The 12,584-nt window shown below is 33.9% G+C and overlaps 1 protein-coding gene across 1 annotated transcript in view; it reads left to right on the top strand.

Moving 5' to 3' along the window:
- The first annotated feature begins 293 nt into the window (after positions 1-293).
- Positions 294-12,584, top strand: part of LOC133203560 (uncharacterized) — a 43,111-nt gene continuing 30,820 nt past the window's right edge. Inside the window, exons 1-10 of the mRNA XM_061339329.1 lie at positions 294-643; positions 4,233-4,381; positions 4,744-4,912; positions 5,104-5,195; positions 6,451-6,582; positions 8,986-9,107; positions 10,226-10,387; positions 10,767-10,968; positions 11,651-11,723; positions 12,450-12,521. Of these exons, the coding sequence (XP_061195313.1) occupies positions 349-643; positions 4,233-4,381; positions 4,744-4,912; positions 5,104-5,195; positions 6,451-6,582; positions 8,986-9,107; positions 10,226-10,387; positions 10,767-10,968; positions 11,651-11,723; positions 12,450-12,521 (1,468 nt within the window). The 5' untranslated portion in view covers positions 294-348. The remainder of the gene's footprint in view (positions 644-4,232; positions 4,382-4,743; positions 4,913-5,103; positions 5,196-6,450; positions 6,583-8,985; positions 9,108-10,225; positions 10,388-10,766; positions 10,969-11,650; positions 11,724-12,449; positions 12,522-12,584) is intronic.

Below are 12,584 nucleotides of genomic sequence, written 5' to 3'. Positions count from 1 at the left end.
TATTATGCAATAAAGAAAATTAAATTAAAGATTCTAGGCAGGGAACCAGGAATTTTTATTGGGGGGGTCCCCCCCCCCCCGAAAAAAAAAACTAACCCAGAAAGAATGGAGGCGTACAAGGCAAAGATAATCCCCTGGTCTGAGACAAAATATTACTGTTACAGAAAATCATCTAGAAAGGTATAAAATGTAACAGACTTTTCACAGATTCCTCTCAAATCATGGCATGGACATTTATACGTACAAGTTGTTTAATAATCAATAATCGACCAATCAAATTCTTCGTTCTTCTTTCACGTGGTCTCATGTCAAAGAGAAAAAAAGTCGATGCATGGTTGAGAAAATGATATGGCAAATCTCTTCGACAGACTGAAAGAAACATTCACGCTGCAGGCTTCTGACAATTCCAAGAATGCATCTCCCGATATAAAGAAGGAACTCACACCAGAAACCGATGTCACGCGAGAAAACGTGGAAACTCCTCAGGCCAGACAGGGCCTGGTTTCCGCGTACGCCGTCAACAAACAAGATGGCGGGAAGACTTCAGAGGTGAAAATATGCTCATCAGCACGTAGCGACGATGCTTCAAAAATGAAGACTGATTCCCAATTTATCATTCCTAAAAGGAAAAGAGATGAAAGTGGTAATTAGAGGTTAATTAGTTTTCTTTTAACTAAGGACATCAGGTGAATGAAGGAAAAGTTATGGGTACCAAAATGAAAGTAGGCTTTCAGTATATTATATGAATATTGAAGTAATTTTCCGGAGTTTTGGGAGTGCCTTTAAATTGAAGCATGTGAAAATTTAATTTACTTTCGAAGCCATTTATGCATGAATACCATTAGCGAGAATTAACAATTTTAATTCTAGTGAAATGTATTGTTTTAATTTTACTTGTATATGATAACTTGCCTCATGGGGTCCTTGATTTTTCAACAGAAAATCTCATTCTGTACTTTCTCTGTGCAGATCATTCCCAGAGTTAGAATATGCAGTAAAATCGCTTATTTTCGTTGGGACAAATTTTCCTGGTTAGAGGAGAAAATTACGGGTTCGAGGTGATTTGATTTTGTTGTTAAAAGAGAAAATCATATTGAAGTAGGGGATTTGAACATATCGTGGGGAATATGAATTCATGGGTCTCTTCATACCACCAAAACAGTGAAAATAATTGATTTCACAGTATATGATTATAATTATCCAATATTGCTGTAAAATAAAGTAGATCATACATGTGATAATTTTTAGACCCAAATACTGTACAGGAGTCTTCAAAATACTGGAATTCAGATGAAAATACTGTACATTGTTCATCAAAAAACTGTACAAAACATCTACCAAAAATCAATGCAAGAAGTTCATTTTTTATTAATAAATTTCAATTCAATGAACAAGTGAACCATTGCATGCAGTGTTACTCATTTCAAGAAACTTTTGAAACTTTTAAAATTTCAGCAATCCCCACAGTCAATGCTGAATTTGGTAAAAAGACTTCCATAGTACTGTGTTTAATGCGAGAATCTGGTCATCTCCAGTCATCTGCATTTTTTTGGGGGGGTGGGTGGGGTGATGAAACTAAAAGCATTTCTCTGTGTTAGAATGGACAATACTTATGCCTAAGCAGAGCCAGAAAAAAAGTCTGCTCTGATTATTGACATTTTCTCTTTGAAACGTCTTTAATTTCTACTGACAAAATTTAACTAATTATACAGTTGAAAAAACCCTTAGTATGAAGGGTCTTATGAAAGAATATTCTGCCTAACACAAAGCTTTGATACGTTTTAATTACAATATAATTATCGCGGGAATGTTTCACACCTTCGATGATGAAGCACTTTAAATCACGCATCAAATGAGATTTTGGGTGTTATGAGAGCGAGAATTTAAGAAAAATGGTGATTTCTGGTAAGGGCTATTCCAGGAAAAATTGTATGGGGGGGTTGGAAGGCACTTTTATTTTTACCCCACCACCAATACATTTTTAATTACCTTCTACCCCACCCCCCATCAATTTAAAATTGCTTATGATACAACCACCCATCTAAATTTAAAAAAAAAAAATTGTGTCACACATATATATGCAATAAAATTTTATGTACTTTTTTTCAGGTATTGTAATTTATCTGACTTCGAATGAGTGTTGGGTTTTGACATCTATCCAACCAGGGCCTGTTTTACAAAAGAACTTATGACTGAGATCAAAATGTTATTATGCAAATAAATTTCTTTTTTGCATTACTTTAAAAATGTTTTAAATCTTTTTGAAAAAAAAAATAAGATAGTTTTATGCGAACAATTTTTATCAGAAACATAAGTTTTGTAAGATTTTATGAACAACTAAAGTTTTTAGTCTTAGTAAGAAGTTTTTTTGTAAAACAGTTCCCCGTGTTCCTGCTACAGCTTAAAAAAAATATGTTCCTTTAGGCCTATGATACACACCACTGAAAGCCTTTATTATAGTGATTTGTATATCTGTTCTGATGCATGACTTTGTAGTCTGTAAAGCTTAGGTAAAGCTTTTACAAGTATGTATACACATGTACTAGTAGAAATGACATTCCTACAATTAATTAAAATTAATATTGTAAATTATAGCCTAGCTATCCTTAACAATTGTTGTTCACCTTGTTCATAACAAAATGATTCCTGCTTTTTTTGGTGGTGGTGGGGTGGGGGGGGGGGGTACTAAACTTCTGTAGGCAGTGTCTGTGAAGTGAAAACTTTGATTAAAAAAAATATATTTAATGAATTTTAAATCCCATCTAACAACTTAGACCATTGGTGCATACAAGTTCGACAAGTTAACACTTAACAGGTTAAGGACTGGTATGTTTTTGACATAATATATTTCATATTGTTTTCAAACTCATATCTCATCTTCCTTTTACTCTGTATGTGGTGTAAAGTAAAATATTTGACTTTCAAACTCCGTAGTCATGCTTTAAAACGTTCATTATCAGATACGTTTTTTCTACTTTCGGTTTAAAATAAAACGATCTTTCTGATTGTTTCTAATATAATTTAATTTACCAATGTAATCATGTTTGATTAAACTGGCGAAAAGAAACTGGACCAGGGAGTCCAAAGCACAACTAATCCGTTTTCCAATCCCCCACTGTCATTGCAGTCACAGTTGCACATGCTTTTATAGTTATCTGCCCTTGTTTCCGTTTTGTTCGATTCTACTTTCACTTTCAATGTAAACACACTTTACAACTGTTTAGGACGAAAATATCAGTATTTACCGATTTATACAAAATGAGAGGAAAGAAGTACTTTGCACTTGATTATTTGTGAGGGTAAATACAACCACCCATCTAAAAATATATCGAGTGAGGACAACCACCCATACAAATTTAATTGCTCCAGACCCACTACCCATACAAAAATATATGAAGTGCCGTCCAACCCTCCCGTACATTTTTTCCTGGAATAGCCCTAAACAATTCAAAATACAGAACAAATTTTCATTTCCCATGAATTTTTATGTACCGCCATGAGCCTGTGAATGGAGTAAAAAATATGTGACATTTTGTGTACAGTCTGTACATATCACATGTATGGTAGATCTGCTTGATGCAAATTGAACCGGGTGATGCAATTAAAAGCAAGTTCCAAGTTAATTTAATTTGCTTCTTGAATTGTTCTTATGCCTTCAAAGGACAAAAGCTGATCCATAAAAAGGAAATAAACATCTCATTTTGTCAAACTTTTTTCCAGGTTACATATTCTGACATTTAGAACTTCCTTCGCGTACAAAATATTGCTTATATTTGGAGTTACCTGCCCCTGTTACTTTGCTCTGTGCAATTAAAAAGAAAAGTTATGACACCCCAAGGACAAAATCATTGAAACTTTATTCTATCTAGAACGCCATGTGCCCATTAATCCCAAACTTTTGCTGACAATTTCGACGGTCACATTTTAAACTTGGGAAGATTTCTAATCCAGACTTCTCATGGAGGCCACTAATATGCAAATCATTTTCAAATATGTATGATAAATATGATGTCATATGATAAGTATGATGTCATATCGTGACAAGTATGATGTCATATCATGATAAGTATGATGTCATATCGTGACAAGTATGATGTCATATCATGATAAGTATGATGTCATATCATGATAATTATGATGTCAGACCATGATAAGTATGATGTCATATCATGATAAGTATGATGTCATGTCATGATAAGTATGATGTCATATCATACCATTATTTCTTTCAGATATTTTGGTAGATTTAATGATCAATTCCCGGGAATTCCAGTATGAAATATTACCAGCTATTGTGAAGAGTTACAGAAACTCACAATCAGCAGAAAAATTTAAATACACCAAAGTACAAAGTGTGCACAACAGAGATCTACTCAAGCTGGTAAGTTTTACCTCTACTGGTCAATGGTTGGAAGAGCTTGTGCAATGGAATGTGTCCGTTGTTGTTTCACGTTTAGAAAACAGTGAGCAGTTTAATGTTTTAAACGTTAAAATTACCATTAAGTACAACCAGTAGAGCTACAGTCTCATAAGAAACTTCTGGTTCAGAAATCATGAATAGAGATTTAGCATATCCTTAACATTATGAACAAGATGGAAGATGCATACATATATAAGTATACCACTGACTTTAAGCAATCATTCTTGTACAATATGTAATATAAATTGAAGTGTATTGCACACAGTTGGTCATCGAGTTTTAGAGAAAAAGTAAGCAAATTAATAGAATAAATTTGATTGCAGTACTTGGAAAAACGCAAAGAGCTGAGGAACAGTGGATATTCGGACAAAGAGTCGGGAGACTGTGTAGCCTTCTTATGTGTGGAAGACGAGGAGCTCATGTTCAAAATCTGTCGAGACGGGGTCCCTATTGGGAACTATCCACGGTCTTGTCTTGGACATCCAATGATGGGTAGGACTGAAAATAAGACAGTAAAATATAATTATCTCCTTCATTATTTACTGTGTATAGATTTCTTATATGTGCTTATGTTAATTCTATTACTAATAAGTATTCTTGAAATATGATAATATGAAATATGACAAACTTAATGAATGAGCTATAGCATTGTAACTATTTATACCATGTAATTTCTATATCAGGGGTTCAGCTGTGTAAGCATGCAGACATAATCAAACCTGTACCCCTACAACCAAACGATACAGGATATCTTATTCTGTTCAAAATTATCAAGGTTAGTGCAACAGTGATTGTATATATTTGATTTTGGGTGATATGGGAAGGGATTAGGCCATGTGCCATAGTTGCACAATCTAATTAAAATTAGATGTTCTGAATCCGCTACCGCTTCTCAAACATCTAACAACATCCCATTAGGGGTCACGTCAGAGCGACCTTTCTAATATGAATAAACATAAAAATTTTGGCCAATCAGATTCAACCTTCTGTATACAATTCTAAAATTAGTTCCACGGCTACATATCTTTATATTATTGATGCTCAGTAGACTGTCTTACGTTGAATTAAAGTAATTTTGGTATAACTTGAACGTATAATCCGCCAATCTGGCATTCTAACCTGAATAGCACACACGAAAATGCACAAAATACTATATATCCTGCACGTCAAATTCATATATAGCATGACGTGACCCTTAATGGGATGTTGTTAGATGTTTGAGAAGCGGTAGCGGATTCGGAACATCTAATTTTAATTAGATTGCATAGTTGCATTGAAGAGAATAATGGCACATTAAATCAAACATTCAAAGTGGGCTTACAATTTTTCATAGTAGCTAAGTTTTAGTGATGTTGTTTAGAAAATATCTTGCATGCAACATGCCTAGTAATTGTCTTATTTTCATTTTAAATGCATTCATTTTAATACAATGAATCTCAATGGTGTAAGGTTGTCCATTGAAAATAGACTACCAATAAACCGTTTCCTGTCAGATAAAGCACTTTAGGACAATAAAGGTACAATACCTCATTGATTTATAATGCTCAATCAAAATTTTGACCTTATTTATAATTTGTCCAAAAATATGAGTGTTACATATTGTTAATACTATTCTTTAAATTTGATATAATAGAAAAAGTGAAGAATTAGATATAATTAATTTAAAAAAAAACCCAAAACAAAACATAGTGATGTGTATATTATATTTGTTTGTCATAATTGTAATAGTTCTCAAAATGGCCCTTCAGAAAGTGTAGATGGCCATTCATTTTGAAAATGGCCCATTAGAAATTCTAACAGTGGAGCGGTACTAGTCTGATTAACTTTCTTGGCTTTCCAGTCACTGAATTCTTTCTGCCTTTTGTTATGAACATGTATATTTGCATGGTGTCATTAGGAATAAAAGACTAAAGCTCCAAAATTTAAAACCATCCTTGAACAGTTGGAGAACTGTAATGTGTTCAGCTTGGCCATTATATTCAATGACAATGTAATTTTTGTTCTCTGTATCATTACTATGTGATTTACAGGGCCGAATAAAGTCAGTAGCTGAATCCATTAGTGAGAACCCCTTAGAGCCCACACCACATTTTGATTGTCATGTAAGCAGTAATGTGCCTGACACTTCAGCATCCTACCAGAGCTTGTTTGAATCCAGTCAGGTGAGCAAGTTTAAACATAAAATTAATATATGTTTGTTATTAGTATTTAACTGAGACAAATTAAAAGACAGTATTTTGTTGTAATTTATACAGGATTTGGTACTTTTATTAGTGTACATCTACAAGTATGTTCTTTTGTTTTATATCTTACATGTATGTGGTATTTGTACAGATGTACAAGTATGTGTGTTGTTCTGATATGTACTTTATGCAGTATATTTTCCAGGTGTACATGTACAAGTATATACAATGTTCTGAATTATATGGGATATGATATATTTATACAGGCGTACATATGCGAGTACATGTACCTGATATATTCTAGGTGTACATGTACGAGTTTTTATGTTCTGATTTATACGTGTGTACATGACGTGTTATATTCTAGGTGTACATATACAGTCAAACTTGTCATAGCGGTCACCTCTATCCAGCGGTCACCTGTCCTATGTGGTCATTTTATTTCCTCCCAATGATATTTCCTATATAAAGTAAATCTATTAAGCGGTCACCTGTGTAAAACGGTCAGTGGTCATCAAATTTCAAACGAAATCGCCATTTTTCCCTGTCTTTAGCGGCCATTTTGTCCAATCACGTGACCTGATCTGGTGTCAGCTGATTCCTAATTTTTGTAATGTAAATAATTGGTCAAGTATTGCGGGATCATGAACAAAAAATTAATAGATAGACTTTATTTAAAACCATTTATATTAATGGATAAGCGTATGAAATATTTAACAAACTGCTTATTTGTTCTACAAACTTCGGACAACAATGCTAATGACCGAAAAAGTTAGCAGGAAAAAAAACGAACATTATCGATCATAATTATGAGGACCTAAACTTATGGATTTGGAATCAACTTTGAAAAAAAGAACAACGTAACCCTATTTATCTATTGATACGTGTAAAATAATTTTGTTTCTCATTTACAGTGTGTAAGCTAATTACGATATCACATGCCCAACTCCGAGAGCTGTAAAATGTTTTTACACATGATAGGCATTTTTTCACACCTAGGAAACTTGTATGATTTGTAGAAACCATAATTACAGTTTATATACACAATGTGGATGGGGTATGTCGTGAATTTGTGAAATTCACAAAGGAAAAAGACCGTTAGGGATTAGTAACGCTTCATTGCAAAGCTAGGACACCTGTGCACCTGTTTGATCAACTGAAAGTCAAAGTGACAGTGCCCTGTTTGTGTATTATACAACAATTTGAGTTTATGAAAGAAAATACATGTACAGCTGTTAATTTTATGAATCAAGTTTAGATAAAATAATATTTGATGAATTTTATTGATTTATATTATAGAAAAATTTAAGTTATTATGATGGAGGATAATGCAACACCCTGTAAGAATATACTTTTTGGATTCATTAAATTTAGTTTGAACTCATCTTCAAGTCATGCGTCTACGGAATAAAGTTTTTAAAAAATAAGTGAGACCACTGGTGTCGTACCTATCTTTCTTTTATATTCTATAGTGTAATTATATAAACACAGAACCAAGATATTTGTATAGAAATTCTTTGAAAAAAAAGATGAACCTCTATCAAAAGGTCATCTCTGTATAAAGGTCACTTTTAATGGATCCCGTAGGTGACTGCTTAATACAGGTTTGACTGTACAAGTAATCTATGTAAGTTCTGATTTATATGTGACGTGTTATATTCTAGGTGTACATGTACGAGTATGTACGTTCTGATTTATCCCTGATATGATATATTCTAGGTGTACATGTACGAGTATGTACCTGATGTGATATATTCTAGGTGTACATGTACGAGTATGTACCTGATGTGATATATTCTAGGTGTACATGTACGAGTATGTACCTGATGTGATATATTCTAGGTGTACATGTACGAGTATGTACCTGATGTGATATATTCTAGGTGTACATGTACGAGTATGTACCTGATGTGATATATTCTAGGTGTACATGTACGAGTATGTACCTGATGTGATATATTCTAGGTGTACATGTAGGAGTATGTACATTCTGATTTATACCTGATGTGATATATTCTAGGTGTACATGTACGAGTATGTGCATTCTGATTTATACCTGATGTGATATATTGTAGGTGTACATGTACAGTATGTACATTCTGATTTATACCTGATGTGATATATTGTAAGTGTACATGTACAGTATGTACATTCTGATTTATACCTGATGATATATTCTAGGTGTACATGTACGAGTATGTACCTGATGTGATATATTCTAGGTGTACATGTAGGAGTATGTACATTCTGATTTATACCTGATGTGATATATTCTAGGTGTACATCTACGAGTATGTACATTCTGATTTATACCTGATATGATATATTCTAGGTGTACATGTACGAGTATGTACATTCTGATTAATATCTGTTATATTCTAGGTGTACATGTATGAGTATGGGGAGGAGGAGGTCGTACAGTACCCCAGAAATGTCTGTCCTGTGGCTGTAGTCAGTTTTGTGTATGAAAAAGATTCCAGGGACCCCAGAACAAACAGTCCCAGGTAAATGTTATTTTAGGAATGACTCTAATTCTTGGCCAAATTATTCAAGTATAACCTGGTTTGGGTCAGTTTACGTTCTATAATCCGCGAAGCGGATTATAAAACAGCGTAAACTGACCCAAACCAGGTTATACTCAAATAATTTGGCCAAGAATAAGAGTCATTCCTTATAATTTAATTTTAAAATCATTAAATAACTATGGGTGTAAAATTTCGTTGCTTTTTATTAGTTCAAATTTGCCGCTCAATAATACAACGGAAGTAACGAAAGTGATGGGAAGCGAGGGGAGCTAAAAACTGATACATAGGCCTAGCAGCCTTGTTGTTTGTTTACATGTGGTAAGATCGAATTATTGTTTGAAGTTAAAGGTACATTTATTAAATCTGGAATTTTCCATGAATCCAGAGGACTGGAAATGAGAGGATTGTATGGATGCAGATGATTCAGCTGGTTGTCGGGGGGGGGGGGGGGGGGGGGGTCCCCATACCAAACCAGGTTATACAGAAATAATTTGTGTTCCTTTTTGGATATTAACCAATCAGAGGCTAGAATACAAACAAAATTAAATTATTTCTGCGTGAAAAGGAGAGTCACAGAGATTATGGTATTGAGCCCAGAACAAACAGTCCCAGGTAATTGTTATTTGTCTCAATGACAGTCCCAGGTAACTGGTATTATCTCAATGAAATGGAAAGTTGGTTGATAGATTATGGTAATGATCAGTGTTAATTAAAAATTAGTTCACAGTTGTAGAAATCTTTTTGCAAAAACTTTATTTTCTTCATGTACTGTATACAGAGAAATTTTCACTGCCATTTTATTTTTGCACCTTTCGCTCTTGCTACAAGTGGGCGAATTTAATAACAGGTCAAATTCAAAGTAATCAGCATATTTTTTTTTGAACAAAAACTGTGCATGGGCAAATTCAAAATGGGGTGAAATTAATTGAAAGTGTGAAAGGGCCTAAAATAATATGGGGCCAAAATAACCCTGTGTATATTATTTTTCATTTTGATATTTTTTTTGTTACTTGAAATCGTGTGTGTGTTTTTGTGAGACCAAGCAAACCAAATTTATTTTGTTTCAGTACTTTTTAATTGATCCTTTCCCTCCACAGAGTACATCAGTCACTGTCTCGGGGAGGGTCGCTTGCAGGGGGATCAGTGAGAGATGGGGAGCAGGAGTTTGTGGTCTGGTCTGGTAGTCTGACCATTAAGGGACTCTATGCTTGTAGTGTAGAAATGACATCATCGGCAGCCTTTGTAAAACCAGCTGTGCTGTAAGTCATGTGTTTATATGACAAACACTATCATTGCAACATCTGATTGTCTTTTATTTTGAAAGATAATTACTGTGGAATCATTTAAATTCTTGGGGGTCAATGTTCGTGGGCAAGCAAAATTTTATTGGTTTGTGGGGATGTAATTTCATGGGCAGCTCGTTTATTTGGTAGATTTAATTAATCAGTACGTTGACATAAAAAGTGTTCGTGGGGATGTAAATTCGTGGGTAAGGGTGACCCATGAAATCCATGAACATTAATCCCCCACGAACAATGATGATTCCACAGTATGCTGTGGGTTCATGAGGTGATTGATTGGATACAATACTGGTCCCGTATAGATATTAATTACATGTCAATTCTACTTCATTATCAGAGGGAGCCAAATTAACATCAGTTCCAAACTAAGTGTAAAGCAGGTTCAACAGAAGTACCTGAGAAATGTGAGTGGTATTAGGAGAAGCAGCGAGGGCTATTGGAATGGTTACTATGTCAATGCTTGTGAGCTCCGCCCACTGGCTCCTGAGGGACGATCACATTTTCAGAGAGTCATGAACTACCTTGGAAAGCATAATGCTGTAAGTCACAGATGAAATAGATTTTGTTCATGTGTGTACTTGAGGAATACATATTAATATTCTTAATATAAACTTTATTAATTCAAACAGTGACATTTCTTTTGTTAGGGAGAACTGTATAAACATGCAAATTTATTTGTCACATCAGAATATTTTTCACTCATGCAGACATGTTAAGATAATTTGAGCAGCTTTTTAAGTAAATGATATAAAATGATATACTTATTAGTGTTGTATCGATAATCAGAGAACATCGATTGTCGACCAAAAAATGCCACCGATTCCGATGATCGATTAATATTTTTCATAATCGATCATCGGAAAAGGACTTCTTATAAAATGCATTCCGGAATTATCTGTTCCCGGTTTAAAATTTATTTCTTCGTAATGAAAGAAAATGGCGTCTGCACACAAAACAAAGGTGATTAAGAAACCAAAAGGTGCATATAAAGGAAGTGTAAAAGAAGCAAATCATCAAAGAAAACAATATATTATATATTTTATATATTCTTGTTAAAGAAATAATATGAAATACTTGTAATAGTCTCCTATTTATATACAAAACTATGACATCCTATTATAATCAATAAAATCGCAGTGGAAGCAATAACCGATTCCAACCGATGATCGATTATGAAAATTAAACGATGTCCCATCACTAATACTTGTGATTACTTGGTAGATTGCTGTACAGAAGCTGGAGAAAGATGTGACTTTGTTGATGCTGACACAAAGTGAACTTACATACCAACTAGGTAAACAGGATAAACTTGTGTAGAAAAGAGAAAGGATTTTTTGTTTGTTTATTTAGTGTCCTGAATTTTTCAAATTCAGATTGTTCTTATTTGATATATATGGTGAATTTTTAACTCACCTTGACCAAATCAAGATGAGATTATGCTGTATCCTAGACATCTGCATTCCTGGTTCAAGTTTTAGGAGCAAGATCATTCACAAGTAACTATAAGCTCTGTGTGGACCAAACATACATGGATGATACATTTAGGAAGGCTTGCTTTAGATGCTGATTCTAACCTAGATTTTCTGTTGCATGACCAGGTTAAAGTTTTTGGAGGAAATCCATTCACAAGTAACTATAAGCCATATCTGGACTAAACTTGCATGGATGATGCATCTAGGGATGCAAACAAATAAGCTTGCTTTATATTCTGGATTTGACCTACATTTTCTGGACGAGTGACCAGGTTAAAGTTTTTGGAGCAAGTCCATTTCCTAAGTATCTATAAGCTATGACAAGGTTAAATTTTTTAGAACAAGTCCAAGATGCAAGACTTTTCCTTACTCTAGATAATGTTCATGAAGGTGAGCTTAAGATATCCTTAAATACCTTTGTTTGAGAAAGGTGGTGGCTACTCTTTTTTTTAAACAATGGAGACTTTTTTCTCCAAATAAATACTGCTCTTGTGTAATATAACTTGATGATGAATATCCATTAGAAGGTGCGTTTTATCATATTTCAGGATTGAGCCGTCCACATCAGTATCCTGTTTTGTTGTATTGCTTGTTTTTGTCCCGAACATCTGCAAGAAAAAGTAAGAGAACAGAAGCATAAAGTTACAAATAGGAACATAATAATATTTAATTGTATATATGTA

Source organism: Saccostrea echinata, unplaced genomic scaffold (genome assembly GCF_033153115.1).
Source record: "Saccostrea echinata isolate AGI-Se365-2 ecotype Australia unplaced genomic scaffold, CSIRO_AGI_Sech_v1 ptg000051l, whole genome shotgun sequence".
Classification (NCBI taxonomy): Eukaryota; Metazoa; Mollusca; class Bivalvia; order Ostreida; family Ostreidae; genus Saccostrea; species Saccostrea echinata.
This window is presented reverse-complemented; position numbering and strand designations above follow the sequence as displayed.